Source organism: Capsicum annuum, chromosome 8 (assembly GCF_002878395.1).
Source record: "Capsicum annuum cultivar UCD-10X-F1 chromosome 8, UCD10Xv1.1, whole genome shotgun sequence".
Classification (NCBI taxonomy): Eukaryota; Viridiplantae; Streptophyta; class Magnoliopsida; order Solanales; family Solanaceae; genus Capsicum; species Capsicum annuum.
This window is the reverse complement of record NC_061118.1, coordinates 170343540-170367887: the sequence shown is the minus strand read 5'-3', so window position 1 is coordinate 170367887 and position 24348 is coordinate 170343540. Positions and strand designations below refer to the sequence as shown.

The 24348-nt window shown below is 31.5% G+C and overlaps 2 protein-coding genes across 2 annotated transcripts; one reads left to right on the top strand and one right to left on the bottom strand.

Annotated features, from left to right (window-relative positions):
• Positions 1–126: 126 nt before the first annotated feature.
• LOC107840421 (glucose-1-phosphate adenylyltransferase large subunit 1) lies at positions 127–5403 on the bottom strand. Its single transcript, XM_016684278.2, has 15 exons — positions 5064–5403; positions 4499–4748; positions 4042–4170; positions 3464–3634; positions 3132–3224; positions 2894–2977; positions 2750–2805; positions 2501–2594; positions 1750–1935; positions 1559–1639; positions 1375–1461; positions 1188–1292; positions 948–1054; positions 772–832; positions 127–580 (listed from the first exon to the last, which is right to left on the bottom strand). The coding sequence occupies exons 2-15, from the start codon at positions 4730–4732 to the stop codon at positions 479–481; spliced, it is 1590 nt and encodes a 529-aa protein (XP_016539764.1). The 5' UTR covers positions 4733–4748; positions 5064–5403; the 3' UTR covers positions 127–478.
• A 14951-nt stretch (positions 5404–20354) lies between these two features.
• LOC107879540 lies at positions 20355–21602 on the top strand. Its single transcript, XM_016726565.2, has one exon. It carries the CDS (start codon positions 20481–20483, stop codon positions 21279–21281), a length of 801 nt encoding a protein of 266 aa, XP_016582051.1. The 5' UTR covers positions 20355–20480; the 3' UTR covers positions 21282–21602.
• The last annotated feature ends 2746 nt before the right edge of the window (positions 21603–24348 follow it).

Sequence of the window (24348 nt, the reverse complement as noted above, 5' to 3'; positions counted from 1 at the left end):
AAAAAAGACTTTTTGCCTGCTACTCAATGTCGAAGTACATGAGCTTTAAAGAGAGAGAATAAGCAGCAAATAGTCCTAAATAGATATTCTTGAGTTCCAAATACTTAATAGCTACCCAATAAGAGATGCACCATAAAGAGATTTTTTTTAACGTAAAGAGTTTTTTACAATACGAAAAATCTAGATTGAGTAGTAAGTAACACCACTTTTCTTCAGATGCTGCACCTATTACAATTATCTTTTAACTTTGACTCTTAGAACAGGAACTAGCCATCTAGGGGTACAGCTTCAGTTTTATTTTAGACGCGTCTCGATTATACTTGCTCTTTTTACATGAGCACAGAAAGCTTCCATCAGCGAGTCAGCTACTGAATGTGCTTGGTTTTTTGTTGGGAAACAGTTCACCCTTGATCTTCTTCATGTCCAGATTTTGATATCCATGGATCTCCAGTAGATCAACAAGAGATACTTATCGAGTTTATATGACGGTGCCATCTTTAATTGTGGCTTTCTCTGCTATAATGGTTAACCCTGACCGTATATAGAATCCTTCCTCTGGTCGGTCTGCTGCTTGAACATCCTAAGTTTCAACGAAAAGAACATCAGTGAGACTATGAAAGTTAATTCTAATAATGCGTGTTGCTGTTGTACGCGACTGGGCAGACAGTTGATGGGAAGATAACCTCCGCGCTATAAAAACAATAATATTCTACTAGTTGAATAATAAGATACACTAAAGGTGGTTCAAGGAGGATGCAGAAAAAAGCTTACATCTTTATTCATGATCACAACATCCTTTCCTATCTTTGCATTCTTGTCAATGATACAATTCCTGTACGAGGGAAAACCATAATCAAATTTCAATGAAATATGTTCATCAGAAGAGAACTTTCGAGTTTCATGTCAGTTTACTGAAATATTCACCGTTAAATTCAATATTCATTTACCTTATTTTTGTGTTCTCTCCAATTCCAATTGGTACTTTCCCCTCTGCTAGTAGGGAGGCAATCTCAGATTCTGTTTGGTAATAGTCTGCTCCCATCATTAAAGTATCCTGATGTGGTAGTAAAACAAGTGTTTGAGGTCCATCTTTTACAGGAAAATGTACTAGAAACAATAAATTTCACAAGCTAAAGAAAATAAATGCACTTGTTGAGGATAAATCTTAGGGGTACACACAAACAAACCTTCAGTTCAACGCCGCTATCTATACGCGATCTTTCACCAACTATGGAGTGTTCCACAGTACATTCGCGCAGAAAACATCCATGAGAGATTATGGCATCCTTAATCTGAAAAACAGAAAAAAAAAACCTATTAGAATCCACAAAGGAATAGTTAATGCAAAACATTGGCACAAATTTATCCACTTGCCTTGCAATTGTCTATCTTGGTTGGTGGAAGGAACCTCGGAGATGTGTAAAAAGGTGTCTTTGGATCGTAAAATTGAAACTTTGGGAACTGCAATGGAAAATCAATCAGTTGGATGAATTCTATAAGATGAAAAGAAATTCATCACATATGATGAGAAGCATAGAGGGGGGAATTTTTAACATGCCTCTGAGGTGAGCTCCAAGTTAGCCTCATAAAAAGATTTAATTGTACCAATGTCCTCCCAGTAGTCTCTGAATATGTATGCCTGGAAAACATCATAAATTAGTTAAAAATAAAGTCGAGCTTTCAGTTTGGGTATCTAATGTACTCAAATTCACAAAAATAATTTCAACAGAAAGATCCAAGATCCTTTACTTGGACATTCTGCTCGTCTATAGCTGCTGGTATAATTTCAGAGCCAAAATCGTTAGCTGTAGGATATCTCCATTTCAAAAGCTTCAACAATACGTCTGTCTTGAATACATAAACTCCCATTGAAGCAATGTAGGGGGATTTCTTTGCATCTTGTGGAGATAATCCAAGAAGAGTAGTATCTACTTGCTGCAGCACGAAAAAAATATGAGTTGAATTATAAAGGAACACTAGTCTGAAAGTTAAAAGTAGATGACTTGGCATTACTAATTGAGTTTTCCGTTCTTTTTCTCCCCAGTCTTTTATCATACAAGAGATGTGTCTAGGTTCTAACTAAACGGTCTTATTCCAGCTATACTTGCACGCTTGTTGATTTGTCCAGATTGTACGACTAAAGATTCAATTCTTTTTTCAAAATTGTAAAGGAGAAACTTTTGCAATGAAAATATCCTGTATGATACAGAGGTACTGCAACTTCTCTTAACTAATTTTCTGAAAATTTAAAATGCTAGCCAGAAGAAGAAGCAAGAAACTACTTGCGCTTAAAGCGCAAGCTTCAAACCAGTTGAGCAGTGGTTTCAATATCACATACTGCTCAAACAAAAAAGTGGTTGTATATAGTAAGAGTTGCACCAGAATTTGCTGCAGATCAAAGATTAGAACAGCTGAATAAACAAGGCAAAAATCTATTTAACTCGGACAGGTGGAAAGAAATCAGCACATATAACGAAAGAAAGAGTACAACTAAACCTACCATTGCTTTAAGATCAAAACCTTTTGGTTTCTCAGCAAACTGGACAACTCTGCCTCTGCTGTCAATTTTGACCAGCCCAAAATCTGATGCTCGGCTGAAAAAATAAAGCTTAATCTCAGTTTAACCCGATCACAGGTATAAAGAAATGTGATGTTTTCACTTCGAAGTAATGTATAGTGTATCTATATGAATATTAAAGGAGAAGCATTCGTAATGATGAAATATCAATTTATCGGAATTTAAACAAACCTGTCCCCAGCTAGTGCACATGAAAGAGTAATATCAGAATTCCGGTCAATATGGTTCTGTTTGAAGAACGGAGACCGTTAGAAACTTTCTTTAAAAAAATAAACAAAAGAATGAGGAGCATATAGGTAGTTCAAGTGGACATACCTGCACCAACTCCATATAATCCATCCTATAAAGATGATCCCCAGATAATATAAGGATATTCTCAATATTCTTGTTCTTAGCGTCCTGCAAGAATTAGTTTCCTTGTATTCACAAAAGTACTATATATCTGTACATAATAACTAATTCAGGAAAAAATAATGAACATTTTTCAGAAATTATATCAAGTCAATAGAAGAGCAGTGGTGGATTAATGTCCTAAAGAGTTGGAGAGACTAACCTCAAAAACCCAAATAAATTGTCTAACAGCATCAGCAGTTCCTTGAAACCATCTTTTTCCAGTTTCCCCAGGTGTCTGAGTAGCAGCTAGTACCTGTTTTATGACAGAATTCCTTCCCGTCAGTAGAACGAAGCAATAAAGCAGAAAAACAAGGAAGAAATCATCGGAAGTTGTTTTAATGTTACAGATTTTGTGTCAACAAATCACTTGGAGGACCAGCAAATTCACTCAGGTATATGAATTAGCCCAGCTGTGATATCTCAGCAAACTTAAAAAACAAACATGGATCTAATCCAGGTTCGTTGAAGAATTTCATAAGTATAGTCTCAAACCTCAACAAATCCATCTCCAAAGCTCACACCATTTCCAAAATATGTTCGAGCAATGTGACGATTCAAGGGAGCAGAATTGTACTGTGTCAGCACAAAAACCTTGTTAATACCACTGTTGATACAGTTACTCATTGGGATGTCTATTAGCTTGTAGCATCCTCCAACGGGAACCTGTTGTCATGTTGCACAAAATATTATGATCGTTAGATATAGACCGCAAAGTGAACATCAACTTGCAAACCTTGTACATACTATTTCTAATCAATCTGTCTAAGGTAGAAATCAACTAATTATATAAATTATACAAAAAATCTGAGCACATCCAAAGAAGGAAAGTAAGAACAAGAAATACACACAGATGATCCAATTTCCCCTAAATAAGCTTCAGAACAATAAAGTGTCTACTGGAGAAGGGGTGAGTCATGAGGGTCTGAACCTTAACATTCATGGTTGGAAAAATCTTAAATTCAACACAAAAGTTTGGAAGAAAAATCAGAACTTTAATTGGACATTAGCCATCTACAACAAAAAAATTGAGAAAACGAACGTAAGTTCATAAGCAAAGATAAATCTCTTACAGCAGGGGTTGCAGCTCTACTTGTGAGAGGGAACAATTTGGCCCCTTCACCTCCTCCTAGTATGACTGAAGCCACATCCTTGGGATTTGCCCGACGTCTCTCAAAACGTGGCGCCGTCTCCTCTAAGAACTACATAGGTCCAGCAAACAATCACTATCATAGGCTGATAAATATTGTAGATTCAACTGAACACAATACCTTCAACGTGAAACAAATATATAGCAAAAAACCAGTACTACTAGAACTTCTAACAAAATTAAAACTCACAACCCGTAATCTTAAAAGTGAAGTATGTTCAACGCGAAAAATCTTAAATATTGGACCTATCAAGCTTAAATTTTGGATCCGCCTCCACTCACATCACACGTAACAACTTCTTTCCACCATATTTGCAACACTACCATGTCATTACTTGAGGCATACATGTCATAAAGAAGAGAAAAGAATTGATTTTTACCAGAGTCTCTTGTTCATTTTCAGTAGTGATCACAGAGAAAGCAACCCCAGGTTTGATCTTGTTCTCCTTCTTCTCAAGTTTCAAACTTTTCGACGACTGATTAAACTTGAGATTGTTTTTCAAACTCCCTCTGATCTGCTCCCCAAAAAACTCCTTCTCTCCATTGTTAAAGCCACCTTTGCTCACTCTCCCCAAATGGGCAGTGGATTTCACAGCAACACAGCAAGTATCCATATCAGCTAATACACTTCTGCATAAAATCAAGAAAACAACAAGCACATAAGATTATGACTATCAATGGATCCAAATCAAATAGAAGTATCCTAATACTAATCCCAATAAAGTGGGAAACTATTTAGGTAATCTCTAAGCAACCAAGAAAAGTATAAAATACATAAAGAAAATACCACTAATTAAAAAAATGATCAGTAACCCAAAACTCAATATAGATATATGCTTAGTACCTCATAACATTACCATAACATAAATCTTTACAATATCCTCCATTAAGACCCATAATATATAGCATTAAATGAAAAAAAAACAAAAAAAAAACAAGATTAACCTGGAAACTGATGATCTTGGATCTCCGAAGGGTTAATACAAGAATGTCAAAGAATCCCAGATCATAAAAGTAACCAAATCAATCACTCAAAACAAATGAAAATTCCTAGTACCCCACAGTGTTGTAGAATCAAGAATCATGAAAAGTATGAAGAAATTTTGGCCAAATGGGAATTTAAAAGAAGATCTAGAAATGAAAGTGCACAATTTGTGGGATCAAGTGGACAAGGGTGGCGTAGTAGCAAGTGTGATCAGTGTTAATTGGCTTGTGAACTCTCACGAGAAACTTGCAAATCTTTCTATTTATACTACTTTCCATATCCCTATTTACATTAATAATTAGCGCACCTGTTTCGAAATAACTGAATTGTTGAGGTATTTATTGATGTTTCAAAATAAGTGATGACAATCAATTAACTTTTGAAAAGGTATACAAGGTCAACTTATTCTTTTTTTTGGTAAAAATAAAAAGTGTTAAATTTATATCTTTAATATTTTTTTTTAATATGTGTGTTAAAATTCAATAATTCATTTATTATTAAATGAAGGGAGTAGTATTTTATTTATACACCTTAGTTTTTCACTTATTTGTTTCTTAGCTTGGATTAAGTCATCTACGACCTCCTTAAAATTATCTCTATAATTTGCTTTAGACACTTCAACACTGCTCGTAAGTGTGGTACACTCATTAAGCCATATCTGGAAAAGACTTTAAGAGGCATTGAGGTGTCTAAGTAAATTACACGGAAATTTTAAGAAATCATAGATGACTTTTTTATTTTTGATTACGTTGAATACATTATCATTCCTTTAAATTTAACTGTTCAATTAAACTTAAACTACTATGTGATCCGATTGAAACTTGAATCATCATAAAGTGTTCCTGTTGATTATTTTGACTCATATTTTGAAGAAGTTAAGAGCATGTTCTCAAGCATTCGTTAGGTAAATAAATTACACATAAAATATATCATCGTTTTAGCTACATTGGGCTCAATTGGAGATATTGACAAGAGGTTATACTCCCTCTATCTTATTTATTACACATTGATTAAAAAAACAATTAATAACATATCTACTTTATCATAGTATCCCTATTAAATAATATTTATATTTTAATATAAAAAGAATAATTAATATTAAAAATAAAAAAAAGTAAAAAAATTATTTTGTCTTAGAGTAAAATGAAATTTAAGAGGCTATCATGTATTCACCTTTATTTTCAAAATTGTTAAATAGATCACTGAAAATTAGAGTGGAAAAAGTAGTGCGAGAGTGGTTTTTCCAAGATTATACGGCAGAAACCATAGTAGGTCCATGTGTGTAGGCTCCACCAAGATCTTGACAATAGAGACCCATTACAGGCCAAACACTTGTCTTATCAATGCTATTGTAATATGAACCATATGGGTTGCACGAAAATAGATACTACTTAGGAAAATATGCACATATACATATGTTTATCTTTTGAGGATACTTCCTTCGTCCCATTTTATTTATCGTCATTTGATTGAGAATAAAATTTAGAAAAATAAAAAAAATTGAATAATATTTATCAAATTATTCTTTATTAAAAAATATATTAGTGTTTTTTTTTTAAAATTAAGTGGGACTAATAAGGAGAAAAATGAAATTGCATCTTCAAGTAGTTATTAAATAAGAAAAAATGATATTCTTTTTGAAACGGATTAAAAAAAAATGATGACACGGGATAGAGTAATTTTTATATACACAAAAAAAGATCAAGTTGATATCACACCCGTGGCTGTCATTTTATATAGTATAGTATTATATTAGAATTAGAGAGATCTTTGTCCGTTAAATATTTGGTAGGATCCAAATTATATTAATTAATATTATTTCGTTGGGGGGATTAGCTGACAAAATCCTCAAATTAAATAATTATGATGATAATGTTATACTTTATTAGTATACGCAAAAGGTCCATCAGAAAGTAGATTGACAGTAATGTCGTTTCTTAATTTGTATTGTGTAGAGAGAGACACCCCGACCTCTCACTTTATTTCGTTCTTTTCATGTATCATTGCTTGAATGAGAATACCTAATTGATTCGGTTTTTCTAAATGCCCTCTATTGACCCTTCTTCTTTATGGGTATGATTCTATTTCCGTCGTTTTAGTGTCGTGGTCGACACGGGAAGAAGGAAATGAATGAATGTTCTTTTGAGAAAATATATGATAATACACATATCGAGATAAAAATCAAAGGTGATCAATTACGTTGGTGAACATATCGAATCGAAATAAGACCTCAGAGTAACATCACGATACATTGATTTATCCAAATAGAAGTAATAAATAGAGTCAATAACAATTGATCATGATTTAAAGGTTATAAAGTAAATCATCAATAGTCAAGATGCACTCAAATGGACCGGAAGAACACTAGGCACCATTTTAGAGGGGGTGGGGGGTGGGGGGAAGATGGGGTATATATTCATCCAATTAATTAGCTAAAAAAACTTGAAAAATAATTAAAGACATTAAGATACTGGAAGATATATAGATGAATTAGGAGAGGTATGTCAGGGAGACAGTCCATGTTATAGATTAGTTACATAATTGAAGGTTTAATGTAAAAATGTGCTTGTCTTCTTTCACAATTTGGAAGATTCCACCATTCTCTTGCATCTTTATATGTCTGGCATTTACTCACTTATGCTATTCACAAAAGTTTATCACCTAATTTCAAAAATCATTATATAGAATTCTAGAAGTAGTAGTATTTACTTTTTGAGATTAGTTTACTGATCGAGGCCTCTACGTTAAGAAGTTAAGTACCTATTTAAGCAGGTGATTATTATTTGGTAAATAACTTAGCTCCCAATTTATGTGGACATAGAGTTAATTTTATTTTTTTTTCCCCGAAATTTATAGGTTTAAACTTGAAAATGCGTTATAAGTACTTATATGACTATAAATTAGTTTATTAAGAATAAAATAGAAATTTTAAATTAAATTACCTTTAATCCTATAAAAATATATAACATTCTTTTTGTTACAAACAAGAACTGAAGTATTTTAAGTAAATTGGGAGAGAGGGACTAATAATGCTATCATGACTACGTATGAATCACGAGAAACATATGTTCAGTTCAATACATGCGCAAATATTTGAATGTACCTAAAACACACCAAAATTCAATCCATTGTTTTTATTTTACGGTAAATAATCTCAGCAGAAGAATTGTATTAACTGATAATACAGTTTTTCGTTTGTAACATACAACTCTTTAACACTAACAAATAATATCTGCACCTATACAACATTCGATTTCGAGCTATGCAACTTATGCTGAGTTCTTTTTAGTATCTAACTAATAATAAGTGCTAGCATTTTTTTAAAAAAAAGAAGTATATATTTCACAAAACCACCACTTAACATATATAAATGATTAAAAACTCCCTCACTTAATAAAAATTCTCTCTCTTTAAATTTTCAAATACATAACTTATACCAAAAAATTAAGATATATTTATTGCCCTCAAAAAGTTTACCTTAATATCTTCTCTTTACTGATTTAATATCATTAGTAACAACATACAACAACTCGTCTAATACAATTATCCTAGACAACCGATTTTTCAAAGAAAGAACATAATATGGCCCCCCTGAAGTCCGTTATTGTTTTCATTGTATTGCTAGCGCGCAGTTGTGCTTCAAAAGTCCTGTGATTGAATGCCAAGGGCAGTTGACATGCTCGGCATCACTTAGCAACTTGAGAGAGTCTGCGCGCCATTAGTCCAAGTTTCAGGTACATATTCTTATATTTATACGTTGCATATTTTTTTTTTGATAAATATCTCTTTTATATACATGTATATAGTTAGGAGATTTCTACATGTAATTTTTTTATATTATGCATCTCTTATACCTTTATATTTCGAAACTCATTTGTTATACTGATACATCATGTCTTACAATGATACGTTTTTAATCAATATTTTTATCTCTTTTTTCAGGGTTTGAAATTCATTGCAAAAAGTTGAAAAGGAAAAATAACACCAAGAAAAAAAGAGAAAAGCTAAAGAAGAATGAATTTCGAAGTTGAATATGAAGAAGAATATGGAGAAGAATATTTTTAAAAAATTATATTATTATTAACTAAATGCCTTTTGGGGATATTTAGATGTTAATTAGAAGATCTGCAAAGCAAATTATTCCTTAATCGAGTAAATTATTATTATTTTTCATAATTGCAACGAATTAGTTGTTTCTTAAGATGTAAAATCAATCATGTATGTCTTTTAATATTATGTATCTGAAAAAACTAAAAATTAAGATTTTATGATATTTTGAAAAAAATAGAATGTAATTATGAATAAACTACTCGAAATTTACGTAAAACACACACAAAAAAAAAAAAAAAAAACTACAAGGTCATTCGCGTATGATTTTGTGTGATGACTAAAAACAACAGTTCGTATACTGTATATTCCATTATTCCAATATTATTGTTTAAAACCAATATTTATTTTTATTTTCATTTTATGCAAAATATCTATGACAAGACGACATATTAGGAGTATTTAATAATTTATCATCATTATCTTGACCTATGGAAAAGGAAAGGTGCCAAATTGCAGAAGACTGAAACAATTGTTCCCTTATCATATGGTACCAAATTATCTATTATGGAGTTTAGCATTTGTGGAAAGAGAGATGCGTCTACGGCTGAGAATTAATTTGTAGGAAAATACTAGTATAGCATTGCCTAACTGGAAGAATATCAACGGTCCACATAAATTAAACCCACGATGAGTCCCCATCAATCATCATTAAGAAATTTGTTGCTGGGCCCCAACCCAGGTGTCACCGCATTTGACCGTTCATCCATGTAATTTTGTGAATTATCAATTTTTAATTTATAAATATCTTAATCAATAACTAAATCAGTACCATAGTTGCTTTTGATTTTTGGTCCTTAATCGTTTATCCATGTTCAATACTTTTTTTTTCTTCTTAAACTGTGACTTAGCTCCATTTGATGTAAACTTATGAAACTTGAAATTTCAAAATTAAGTTGTTGAAGTTGTACTTTTTGAAATTTGAATTTAGAGATGTATTTTATTTTAAAGAAATTTAAAATTTTTGTGAATAAAAGTGGGAATATATCAATTTTTTAAGAATTTGAAAAATATTTGAAGATTAGTTTTTAAGAATCTGATTAATTTTTATGGTCAAAATAAATATTTAAAGATAAATCTTCTAGATATGATCCAAAGGCCAAGCACGAGTTTAAATGAATGTTTCAGTATCAGGTATATGTTTGTTAATTAAAGGGGTAGAACAAATTAAGTCAGTATTAGCTAAGAGGACTAGATTTTAAACCATAGTGCATGTACAATTTTGGCTACTGAATTGTATATGCACTATATGATTTAAAAGGCAAGAAAGATTGAAGTAAAGAACCTGATCTAATTTCATTTATTTAAAAAGACTCATATGTTTTGTATTTTTAGAAATACATTATACTATTATTAGAAGATAACTGGAGTCTAGAGAGGATGGTGTATGCATAACTATATCTTGTGAAGATATATATGAGTGCAGGGGCGGATCTAAAGCATTTTCATATACCTTGTAATTATATTAAAAATATAAGATGAAGTTGTTAGTTAACTTAGTGGTTCAAAAAGAACTTGAAGAAGTGTCTTATATGCTATATCAGGGACGGACCCACATAGGTTCAAGTGGGTTCATATGAACCCACTTCGTCAAAAAATTACACTGTCTATATAAGTAGTTTTTACCAATTTAAAGATATATATTATATATTGAACCCATTGGAAATAAAAGAATTGGCTAGCCCAGTGACAGTGGGCTTGATTGATAACACATACATCTCTTGTTTGAGCCCCAGTAGTGGTGTTTTTTTTTTTTTTTTTTTAAATTATTTTATGCAGCAGTCAATTTAAGCAACTTTGAACTCACTTGGTGAAAAGTCTGGATCCGTCATTGTGCTATACCCTAGTTCCAATCTCCTTGAAATGATCATTTTTATCTTCTTATGATATATTATTTATTTTATTGAAAATCTATGAGTTTAAAATTTTGGATTCGCCTCCTCTATATATCATATCTTATATAGTCCCATAGTTTAGTTGTGGTTAGAAATAAATATAAATAATGGAAGTACTAGAAAAGTGTTATAGTGGCAACCATACCAAGTGATGTGAATGTGTTAACAGTAGTAAAGTACTATATTTTGTTTGTTCCCTTTAGAAACGTTTATATTACTATTTAATATCATTTCCACGATATTGCTGTACACATTAAAAAGCACAGCAATATTTCCATGGTTTTAAATACTAATCATGTTAGCAAATTTGTTTTAGAATATTTGGACTACAATATATAAGATTCTAAATGTACTCTTAATTATGTTTCTGTTAGTGGAGATAGTTAAACAGAGAAATGGTAATTTAGACTTGCAACAAGAGGATTATAACATGTAGAGTAATTATGGAGTATAACTATTGTGTATTATCGCACTGATATATGATTGTATATAAGCAATTAAGTATACATAATCTAAACTCATTAGTATAAGCTGGATTTTCAAAGCATTTAATAGAGTCTTTGTTAGTCCAAAACCACCAATCTTTGTGGTGCTCATTAAGTCTCAGCAAACAAAAAGGATGAGCAGAGATACCAAGACATAAGTTTAGTGTGACTCTTGAGTCAAAACAGACACTTTTTCAATTCAATTCAGTACATCAAGACGGACAGTTCCTTGATATATGTATCAAAACGGACAGTTCGCCTACTTTTAGGCAAACTGTTGTTTCTTCTGTTAACGAATGTATACTGGCGAACCCCATTTCGATTATTTCTTTTAATTCAATAGCAGGATTTAAAAAAAGAAAACTTAGGAGGGGTTCACCCAATTATTGTGTCAACTGTTTGTTTGCTAAATCATCGCTTCCTAAAAAAGGCTTCTTAGAAGCATTGCGTTTGCATTTAGAGAGGTAAACAGATTGCATTTATACATGATTTAGTATAGCTAAACTATTACTCCTATTAATTAGGTGAATAATAGAACAATGTATATGATTAAGCAAGTAGAGTCCTTTGGAGAAAAGAAACAATTTTTGTTTAAAAAAGGACACCCCATACCCATTAGGACAAGAACTTCTACTAAAATGACCATTTTTCAAAGTGATGCCATGGGATAGCCAATCTCCTATTTTAATTTCGCCAACTAGCCATTTTCAAAAAATGTATAGAATACGTATAGAAATGATATAGAATATGTATAAAAACTGTATAGTTATTGTATAAATACGTGTATATATAAATGTATATAATGTGTATAAAAAATTAAATACAATTGTATAGAAAATGTGTAATTTTTGTATAATATATATATATATATATATAAGAAATATGTATAGAACGATGAATGTAGTATAAGAACTGTATTAATATGATATAAGGATAACATCAATATAGTATAAGAACTATATATGCGTAGGTTTTTCAGCATAAGCTATATGAATGTGGTATTGGAACTATATCATTATGGTATAGGAACAGTCTTTACCATAATGATACAGAATGTATGCAATAAATGAATATTAATTTCAATTATATGAATAATAATTACAATTCAAGATTGTATAGAATATACAATAATTATATACTATGTTGTTTTTATAAAATAAATAAAATACACTCATTTTGTATTTGGTTGTTAAAGAAAATATAAAATTTCATGTGATTTTTTTTTTTTTTGAATTTTTTAAAAAATAAGAGAATAATTTTTTTTTAAAATAAACAAAGAAGCGCGCGCACACAAAGCAACAACATAACCGCCAAAAAAAGGAAAAAAGGTAAAATAAAAGATCTTAGACGCCTTTTAAATGGCTAAAATTAGGAATTATAAATTTCTTGGTCATGTTGTGGGTATTCTTTGGTCCGAAGGGCTTTTTTTTGGTCCTTTCCCCGGAAAGAAAAAAGAAAAATTGCCTAAATAAACAACATAAGTTTCTAAACTTCTAAAAATCCCCCCACTTCTAAAAAATTACTTAAATCCCAATATTTCATACTTTTTGGTAAAGTTGACATACAAGTTAAAACCTACAAATAAGAAGTCGATTCTTTACCAAAAAAACCCACCTCTCCTCTCTGTACGCCGCAATTTCTGGTGTGGTTTCTATCCAATTTCTCCATCTAATTCAAAACTTTGAAGTAAGGTAATTTCCCTCTCTAAAATCAGCTTCAATTTCTTCTAATCCTTTTTATGTTTTTTTTTTTCAAAAAAAAATAATAAAATTGCGCCTGCGTTTACAAAGTGAAATTTTAGTATTTTGGTTGAGCAATTTTTTTGATTATTCATTTTTTAGGCTTTATTGTTTGAATTACCATTATGAATAGAGATTTGAGACCTTCTTTTAGTCTTGGGTTTTCTCAATTAGAAAGTATCAAATTAAGAAGTTGTAGACTTCATTCCCGGAAGTTTTGACTACGAATTTGTTGACTTTGATGAAAATAGATCAAAGCATAGAAACGATCCCCAAACTATGAAGAAGTTGCGGCAAAAACATGATAAGAAGGACAAGAAAAAAGAAAGTGATTTTAAGGAAAGGGGATCTAACAGTCCTGCTAGTAAAGCTCCCGCCAAGAGAAGAAGAACAGTCGATGCAATTTTCAGAGATGAGTTTCCCAAGGTAATTGCATGTTCAGATCTGTAGAATGTTAGGCCGAGATACATATTTTGGCTTGTATGATACGTTTAGAAATCATTGTTTATCTGATTTTTTGTTGCCAATTTATATGTATCTTGTGTTTTTTATGTTTTATTGAAATTAATTTAACAAAAGATAAAGTACGATGTTCTTAGAGTTTTTGTATATATTGTACTGTCTTAATGTAGATTTGTTGCATCTCAACTAATTTTATCAATTTTTTTATGGATTGAATTATGTTATTAAGGAAATCCCAATTCATCCTCTTAGATTTGTAAGTTCATGCAATTTAAGATTTAAGGATGAAATTAAAGAAGTAACCGGCCAAGAAGTTTTAGACTTATTTGAGAAGACTATTTTCGGATGTTTTCTCAAAACAAGTGATGGAATGATGAGGTATTTTCATAATGGATATCCAAAATCTCAAATTGTCACATCGTGAACGTATAATTTTCATTAGTATATGTATTTCGGATTGAATGCTACATATGTCGTATTAAAGTCTATAACATGATTCATAAGTTAGATGGATTCTTTCATTAAAAAAACCGTGCAAAGCAGCTTGTTTCTGTCAATTTTGATTATGTGCTGCAGTACAGATGTTGGATTTTTTATTCTGCTCTTATGTTGTATTAGATACATAATAACAAAAGATGTATCGTCATATATTAATATGTTTCTTATACAATTGTTGATCTTTCAAATTCCTTCATTTTTCATTTAAACATTGTTAAAGTAGATTTCCACTAGTATATGCATTGCTGATTGTGTGATATCTATGATGATGTGTTAAAGTCTATAACATGAGGTTGTTACTTTAACCGTACAAGTTAGAAGAATTGTTTTAACCCAAAGATCCTGCAAAGGAAACTTGTTTCTGTCAAATTTGATGATTTGCTACGAGGAAAGAACTTTGAGATGTTTTTAGCTGAATGTAATTTGTTTTAGATACATAATAACAAAACATGTATCGTTCTATATTAATATGTATCTTTTTCATTTGTTGCTCTTTCAATTTTCTGCATTTTTCATTTAATCACATTAGATACAAAAATAATTTAATTTGTATCTAAGTAATAATCATTACAGTTGCCTGCTATAACATATATTCCATTTGAGTACAATTTGAACATCATCTGGATGTCATCATGTACTACTCGAGGAAGAAGTACGAGAACAAGAATTTTCCAACCAACAGATACACTACCACATATTGCTTTTCAAAGTGTACATTGATAAGACTTATGTGAATTACTATAATGTTGATGTTGGTAAGGAACTTGCAACTCAAAAATGGTGGAATATTTAAAGATATAATTATGTTTCGATATATGAGTATATAGGTGTTTTTAATTAAATTAGTGATTGCTATGCAGAGATTGTGGTGTATTTGTAGCTGTCTATGTTGAGTATCTGAGCAAGGGATTAGACATTCCATCTTCCGGCATTGATGCTCAATACCATCGTCTGAGATATGCTAGTCTTTTGTGCAAGTACAAATCTGAAAAAGCAGAGAATGGCTCCTTCGGTGAGAATGACGATCCACCAAGGTCAAGCAGCAAGTTCGCAGCAAAACAAACAAACCTTGTTTTGCATATTCATTAGTTGTTTATTTATTTTCTAGTTGGATATTAAAATCATTGATGATGTAATAAACTTTGATGATGTTAATAATGTTTAGATAAACATACATTATGTTTTTTAATGATTAACAACTTCTACTTTGTCACCCATTTTAACGCAGTGCTGAAGCATTTAAAGATATAATTATGTTTCGATATACGTTTTTCTTACACTTTATAAAGACACTGTATTAGATACATATTTTACAATTGTATGTATCTAGAATAATGAAACATATAATACAATATAATGGTAGAAAGCAACACAACATTGCATTATTATGTATCTGTAACTGTTTTTTATTCCTACTAAGACATGTTGTCTCTAAAGTGCATAACAAATTATAGCAGAACTTAATAGATCTAACTCTTAAAACTATTAATTATTGCTCGATGTCATTGTTTCACTTGATTTCTTGTGCCTATTTTTCTTTAGTCCAAACACAATCCTCCGAACGTCATCATAGGCCATAGCTGAATCAACGAAAATAAAACTTCAACTTATTTTTTTTCACTTACTGTCAAAAAATAGATTACTAGATACATTAACTGCACCAACATGTATAACATGTATCTAAAACAAAACTTTTATATTTGTTTCGTATGTTGTTATAGATAAAACTAAAACAAAACGAGATACATAATTAATCAGAACTATAAACTCAGATACAAGATGAGCAAAATGTATCATTAGCATTAAAAATGTATCTCGACCTTATTAACATAAGGACAAAAATTACTGTAAAACAATAATGAACCAAACGTTAGATACAAAATTGAATTAACGTAAAGATAATTAATAACAACTGATACATAAAAAATAAATTATACCTTTTCTTGTACGATTTTTTGGCATAGAAATTGTAACGAGCCTCAATTTTTTTTGGATTTTGTCGATTTTTAGTTCTTCGGCAATTTTTCGAAATCAGTTTTTCGTAGGCTACATGTTCGCTGATCACGATTCCATCGCTCTTATAGCCAACATAGTTCATTTCGTTAACCCAAACACCGTAATGATGCAACAACACTGATATATTCATTTCGAATATACAAATAAAATTAACAAATAAAAAAAATGATCGATTGATTGTTTTGAAGAAGCCGTATGAAGTTTTGAAACTTCAAAACAAATCATGGAAAAGTTTTGATTTAGAATATTGGAATAACAAACTAATTACCATAAATCATGAGATTTTATTTTGATTTTTACCATAATTAGTTAACTTAATTGTTGTTTTAATGCTACATTATCTGTTACATCCCTTTAAAAGTGCTTGTTAGTTTAATTGAAATATGTATCCGTAGTATGTATCTAAGTTAATAAACATGTATCATCAATGGCCAAAAGTTGGGATTTTATGAGGTTTTGGTAAAAATTGGGATTTTTAGTAAATACCAGTAAGCATGTCGTTATATATGTAATTTTTACGGAAAAAAAAGGAGTCAAATAGAGCCCAGATACTGGGGCTTTTAAGACGCCCTCAAGCCCAATCATTCATCGAACTGGCCCACTCAACGACTCATGGCCCAACCTACTTTAACTAACCCAGCGTAATTTTTTGAACAGCTTCTACAAACTATTAATACTTTATAAGGTTCAAGTTTAGTTTCAGGCACGATTATTTCATTAACTAATTATCTTAATCACCACATTTTGCAGTTTTGACATAATTAAATGCTATCATTGTCACCGTTTATATCTATCCAAATCTATGTTGCATGGGAGAGATTTGGTTTCGCAGTCCTTTATTTGGAAGCCCTCCCAGTAATCAAAGCGTATCGTTTCCGCAACCACTTTGATACTTTGGAATAGAAGGGGAGTCTTGCGCTTGAATTGAAGTAGCATCTTTGGAATATGAGTTGGGCTCCTAAGTGGCGCGTTCGTGGAGGCAAACCGAAGGAAGAGCAAAACAAATCTTTATTTTTACAATAATTTTTTTTTAAAGATTATTATTTTCTGTTAAATTTATAAATGGTTATAACAGATCATATTGCATGGATGGCAAATTTTATGAGTTCACATTATAACATTATTGAACTAGCTACTGCCATCATCTAGAAAGTAGCAAGATAAATTTGTAGCACACATGATTGCCCTAATTTTTATTCTTTTAACATTTAGGAGACAAATTACAAAATCAAATAAAATAAAAAAGTGAAGATATGGGGTCCAAGCTCAATGATTTTGGCCATGCAGAGAATTGTGTGGTTTCTTTTTTGAGAAATTAAAAAAAAAACAAAAAAAAAAAACAAGTGGCTTCTTTTGCTTCCTGTTGCTTTATAACGAAATGTTGGCCCCTCTGATGTCTCTATCACGGTCTTAAAATATCATACCGGAAAATTTTGCTTGACCTTACTACTAAAATTTTTGATATAGAAGTAAATATTCTTACATCTTTAAAATGAAATTGATTTACTACTCTATTCAAATGAATTTTTTTTGACGCAAATCTAAATGATTCGAACTAAAACAAACAACAACAACAAAAGAAAAAAAAAAAAAAAAAGTTGAACTGGCCGACCATTAAGAGCCCTACCATAATCGAAAGTTTTTATATATTTTTCATGTGAGTTTGTAGGTGGGAAAAGTAGGAAAACCGATATGTGGCAAAGTATTTCTTAGTTTGTAAGGAAGGAGGTGGGACATCCAATAAAATATCTACATTCATGAATACATTAACTAACACATCTATTTTTTTTTGTTTCCCATCCAGTGTTTGGTGTTCGCATTAGAGCTCCGACTAAGTCAAATCGTGCATTGCAGGGCCCATTAAGGTACCAGCGCTCCCAACAGAGTTTTCTCCATATCCAGGGTCGAACCCTCGACCTCTGGTTAAGGGTGAAGCAACCCCATCCACTGCACCACAACTCATGTTGGTAACTAACATATCTATTATTGAACGTGTCGATGTATCAAGTAAGCTCATTAAAAAAATATATATATATGTAACAAAGCAACCTAATAATGGAGCAAAAAATGTACTAGTACTAAGAGGTTGTTTAGTAGAGTATATTGAAAAGTTAATGCATGCATTAATTTAATGTGTATTAGTAGTACCTTGTTTGGTATATCTTTTCACCTTATGTATAACTAATGCTTGCATTAATATTGTGTATTGAGTTGTGTATTACTAATACCTCAAAATCCATGACATTAGTAATGCAATGAATTTAATGATAAAAGACACTATTATCTTTTGAAAATTTTTCCTATCCTTTCCAACATATATATTGAGGGTATTATGTAAAAAAAAAATTATCTTTTTGAAATTATGTAATTCATGTTATTTTTAATACATCGAACCAAACACTGCATAAGAAAAATACAAGTATAACTAACACCAGTATTGCTAATAGAAGCATTACTAATACACCATATTTTGCATTATTCTAATACACTCTACCAAACGACCCCTAAGTGAACACTAGACAGTATAATATGGCAAGTAATAGGAGTTCATTATTGAGTGAGTGTTTAAATACAGTATCAATATGGTAAGTAATAGGAGTTCACTATTGAGTGAGTGTTTAAATTCAGTCCCAGTTAAAATTTTAGCAGCTCAATTAGTTGATTACTTAAATTTTTATTTGTCGGTGAAAGTTTAATTCCTCTTGTAATCGTGTTCTCACTTTTTTTATAGTTTGGAACTATATATTAATGTTTTGCAATATATTGGTATAAGTTCCATCCAAGATTTATCGGTACTTACATATTACATTCAAGTATAAATTTTTTAGACATAATATAAAGCAACTATACCATGCTATATAATCTATTTTTCTAAACTACAATGCTTATAATGCATACTCATGTTGCTCTAGCCTGATTTTACAAAGTATGAAAGTATCTGTACATTATTACTACACAGAAATTAAAATATTATTGGATAATTCATAAAGGAATTTCATGATCCTATATGCCTGGCTAGAATAAAGAATCATTCTCTTATCCAAATAATCGAGTTGGAAATGAAATTATTATATCCACTTGAAACCAGTAATTGAGTTTGGTCTGTCCAACTACACAGGGACAATGAAATAACTGAAAATTTGAAATAAAATACTGTTACATACAAAAAAAAACACTTGTATTATTCTAGACATAAGCTAAACAATCTCCCAATTGATAAATCAAAACATATTTATACGTGAACATCGACCACGTCTTAAATTAACCAAATATACACAAAAATAGAAGAATAAATAGTTTACTTACCGCCAAACTTATAAAAAAAGGAAAACAAACAATATCTTCTTATTGCTATTATTTAAAGATAAATATTTGTCAAAAGTAAAAACACATGCACAAATGTGCATATTTTCTTTTTGACAAATATAATTGATTAACTTAAAAAGATGCCCTAAAAAACAACAACATACCCAGTGTATTCCCACCTAATGAAGTATGGGGAGGAGAGAGTGTACGCAGACCATATCACTATCTCAAAAGAAGTAGAGAGACTGTTTCTGATAAATCCCGGCTTAGGGCCAATAATAATATAACAAATACAAAAAGTAGGCGGATACAAACTAGTATGGTACGCAAAACAAACTAACAGTATAACAAACACAAAAGATAAGTGCATAATAAACTAGTATGGAATGCAAAAAAGTCAACACCACTAACCCCAAAAATTACAACCCCAACACTACGAACCAGAAACTTCAGACCCAAAGGAGCACTCCCTAACCCTCTACCCTAATCCGCATCCTCCACACCTTCCTATCAAGGATCATATCCTCTGTAAGCTGTAATTGTTCCATATCATACAGTCAAAAAGAAGTATATAATTTATTCGCATGAGTTAATCATGTAGCTGGGAAAAAATATTACTCTTTCAATGTACCCTTGAAGAAAAGAAAGTGAAAACGACAAGCATCTATTTCAACAATTAAAACAATATGAGATGGACTACATACTTCATAGCCTATATATACTCCCAAGTTACCTCTAAAATCCTCAGAATTTCAAACCAAACATAAAAATAACAAAGGAGGGTTCACTTCTTCACCCACCCAAAAACTTTTCTCTCATCTTTCACTTGGAACCAAATTTTAGTTTTTATTATAGGAAAGTGAAAAGAAATGGAATCTTTAAAGTTCCAAAACATAAAATTAGAGAAAGCAAATGCTATACAAAGGTACAAAAGGCGTCAAAGAATGACAATGTTGTTCCGTTTCATGGAATTCTGCATATTTTTCGTTATAATCTCAAGATTTTCCACTCAATTGCCACTCAGTTTCAAGCTATCGACAGAGTATTATTTCAAGGGAATTGGTGTCACCCTCATTAGTCCTCTATTCGTTTTTGTCCTTGGAAACGCAATTGTTATCATCCTTTACTTGAAATCAGGACATTCGTCTCCTAAAGACGACTCCACAAACAACGTTAAAATCGATTTGTACGATGAGTACAAGCAAAAGTGTTCGATGAACAAAGAGGTTTATTGTGAACAAGGCAAGAAACAGAGCATTCTGGTAGAAGAAGCTTATTGTGAACAGAGCAAGAAACAGAGTAAACAGAGCATTCCGGCAGAAAAAGCCTACTGTGAACAGAGTAAGAAACAGAGGAAACAGAGCATTGTGGCAGAAAGGCGAGTAGAAAAGGCAATTCGTCGTAGCCATTCGGGCAACTCTCTATGTTTGTCCCATGATGAGAAAAAACATCCTAGACAAAAAATGATCCGGTCGGCTACAGTTGGATGCTTGAAAGTTATAAACACTGACAATGTAAAACCAGAGAGGACGACAACGACAACAACAACAACCTCGTATCCCGAGGATGGTATGAGCAGTGACGAATTCAGGAAAACTGTTGAAGCGTTTATTGCAAGACAACAAAGATTTTTGAGGGAACAAGAGTTTTCAGATGTTGTTTCATCATAAGAGATAAATGCGGATATATTAGCAGAAATGTGAGAGTTTAACTAGCACATTAGGTTAGCGGAGGAGCTAGGAATTTGGTGAAGGGTTGTACTAAGGCGTGAAAGTTAAATATATACTCATAATAGCTACTGTAACATTTAATCTCTCTAGCCACTTAATTTTCCAGAGTAGAGTGTGTTCCTGATCACCCTTGGCCTAAATTGGCGCCACCCAATAGATGATTGGAACGGAAAAAATTGAGAAAACAAATTTAAGTTTATGGACAAAGATCCAGCATTCACAATAATCGTATCAATACTATTATTCAAGCTCACCTCAAAATCTCTCACACCCTCCTCTGTAAACTTTGCTTATATTATTACTGATCGGGTTGGATTGAATTGGAGCGGCTTAAAACAGTTGAGTTCGTAAGTAGAATGATTATTTTAGATGAGTTGCCCAAATCATATTTTCATGAGCTAATTTTGTTACTCCTAATTCGCTACTTTAGTTTCATATGCTAGCTAGAATGTAAGATGGTTAACAATTGGCGTGAGCTCCCACAAGCAACAAAGATTCATGACAAAGCAAATATCAGAAAAAGAGATTGTTTTTCATTTAACTAAATAGGATCAGCATTTACAAGAGAAAACGGCCAAAAGCCCCTCCAATCTTTATCTAAAATTCAATTACACACTTATACTTTGCGGGGTCCTATGACCCTGAACTATTTAAAAATAATATTATTATCTCTCTAAATACTTACGTGACATAGCGAGTGTATCTCACTCTCCTTGAGAGAGTGAGCACCGAAAATAAAAATAAAAATTTTATTTTCACATTTCTTTTATATATATATATATGCATTTTTTATTTTTTTCTTTATTTGCTTTATTCCTTTATCATCTCCTTCTCTCCATTTTCACATTCTTTCATCATTTTCATCTTCCTCTTCCTCTTTCACATCTCCATCTTTATTTTTTTATCTCCATTTTTATTTATACCACAAATTCAATGTTTTTCTTACCATTATTTTTTTAATTATCATTTTTAGACCCACTAATTTTTTCTTTTTATGAAGAAGGATAAATAATCTCAAGTATTTCCGTTAGAATGACTTCACAGCCACAGTCATCGGTGAAGCTTTTCCGACCACCAAACCAGTTCTAAAATGAGCATACAAGTGATAGGCACCAACCCCATAAACAATTACACACATATTCATCTCACAATTCTCAAAAATTTGAAAAGATTAAAGTGGTCCTTGGAGTAATTTCTGATAAAAAGTGAAAATTAGTTCAAAAAATTATGTCTCATGAGAATTCCGGATCTAGTGAATCGATTTCAAACCATGAAATCAATAGTATATCTCAAAATCAATATTTATATTTAAGCTTTTTTTGCACTGTTTCAATATCAAGATTGATTTTTGAGTTGTGGGTTTCTTGATTTTGTCTGTTTTTGCATCAAGATTGAATTTTGAGTTGTGGGATTTGTTGAAATTGTTTGTTTTAGTATCAAGAATAAATTTTTAGTTGTGGCATCTTTTGGGTTTATTAGCAATGATGAGATAAATGTTGGAGAAGTATCGAAGGGAATGGGAGAGGGTGATTTTATGAGGGATAGTGAGTTGTTTGGGTGAAATTTTATTGAGGGTTAATTGAAGGTAGATGAAGTCATCATCTTTTTTTGAATCTTCATGTAAGAGTGAATTGAAGTACATTCTCCAAATGCCCTTTTGATCTTTATGCTAAATGTGGGAATGTGATAGAGGCAAGCAAGTTTTTGATGAGTTAGATGATGATAGTGTAGTGTCTTGGACATCTGTAATTGCAGGTTTGGCTGGCAATGGTTTTAATTCAATGGATTGAAGTAGGATAAAAATAAAAATGGTTTTGATTCCATGGATTGAATAAGATAAAAATTAAAAAAAAATAAAAATAATTAAAAAATAAGAAAAAAGTAGGATAAAAATAATTTTTTATATCAAAAAAATAACAATATTACGTGGCATAAGCTGATAGGCGCGTGCAGCTCACCTACTTGTACAAATTTGGGCATGAGTTTTTAGACGGGCATATATTTCATTTTTAAATAGTTCAGGGGGGTCATAGGACTCCTGCAAAGTATAAGTGTGCAGTTGAGATTTGGGGTAAAGGTTGGGAGGGCTTTTGGCCATTTTTAACCATATTTTTAGTATGTGATTTTGTTAAGAAGGAATTTAACCCTCAATCCAGAGTCAGGATTTAAAGTTTGTGGGAAGAAGGACCTCAACAACGATCTTTCTACCATTAGGCCAAGCGATTATCTTTTTTAATGGGTTCGAACTATATTTTTATATACAAATATTCAGAATTTAGTAGTATAAATATAGAATCTACATAAAAATTACTGTCCTTGTAGGGTACTGTAGCTCTGCCCCTGCCTCAATCAACCACGTGATATACAGTGTGCCCATGCTTATCACCACTCCTTCGCCCCTAATTTTAAGATTGTGAGTTTAAGTCACTAAAAAATAAAAAAGTTAGAATAATTTTTGTAATTAATTTATAAGCATCATGGCATAAGTAAGTAAGAAGCACAAAGAATGAGTATCCTCGTGTTAACTAATGATCCATGCGTGCCTAAAAGCTAGACGAAAGTAGGTAAAGTCGTTGGATTAAATAATTAATACTACTAAGAAATTGGGTAAAGTTGAAGAGCAAGGCGGCTCAATTTTCTTAAGACGTCCTTATCTAAGTGGAATTAATAAACTAACTAGGTCTTAATTAATTGATTATATCTTTCTCTCTTCGTCTTTTAGAAACCTAAAGTTTGCACTTAGAGACGTAGACAGAAAGTTATAGTTGCATTTAGACAGAGATTTTTATAGTTAAACTTGCCTTTTGTCTTGTATCTTCTTATTCCATATAAAACTTTGATTCGATTAAGACTCTACTAAGTGTTCCATGATTCTCACTAATCCATCAGACAGTTTTTTTAAACCCTTTGAGCTTCCATCTCTATGCGCTCGAACTCACAATTCGAGTTGGAAGCGAGATATGCTTATCATTCAAACAACTTTCGCTTGTCATCAAATAATTTGATA

Coding starts and splice junctions, on each gene's coding strand:
- LOC107879540 (XM_016726565.2), top strand. CDS start 20,481: ATGGAATCTTTAAAGTTCCAAAACATAAAATTAGAGAAAGCAAATGCT.
- LOC107840421 (XM_016684278.2), bottom strand. CDS start 4,732: ATGGATACTTGCTGTGTTGCTGTGAAATCCACTGCCCATTTGGGGAGA. Junction 1,640..1,749: donor TAGACGAGCAGAATGTCCAA/GTAAAGGATCTT, acceptor GATGTTTTCCAG/GCATACATATTCAGAGACTA. Junction 1,462..1,558: donor ACTTGGAGCTCACCTCAGAG/GCATGTTAAAAA, acceptor TTTCCATTGCAG/TTCCCAAAGTTTCAATTTTA.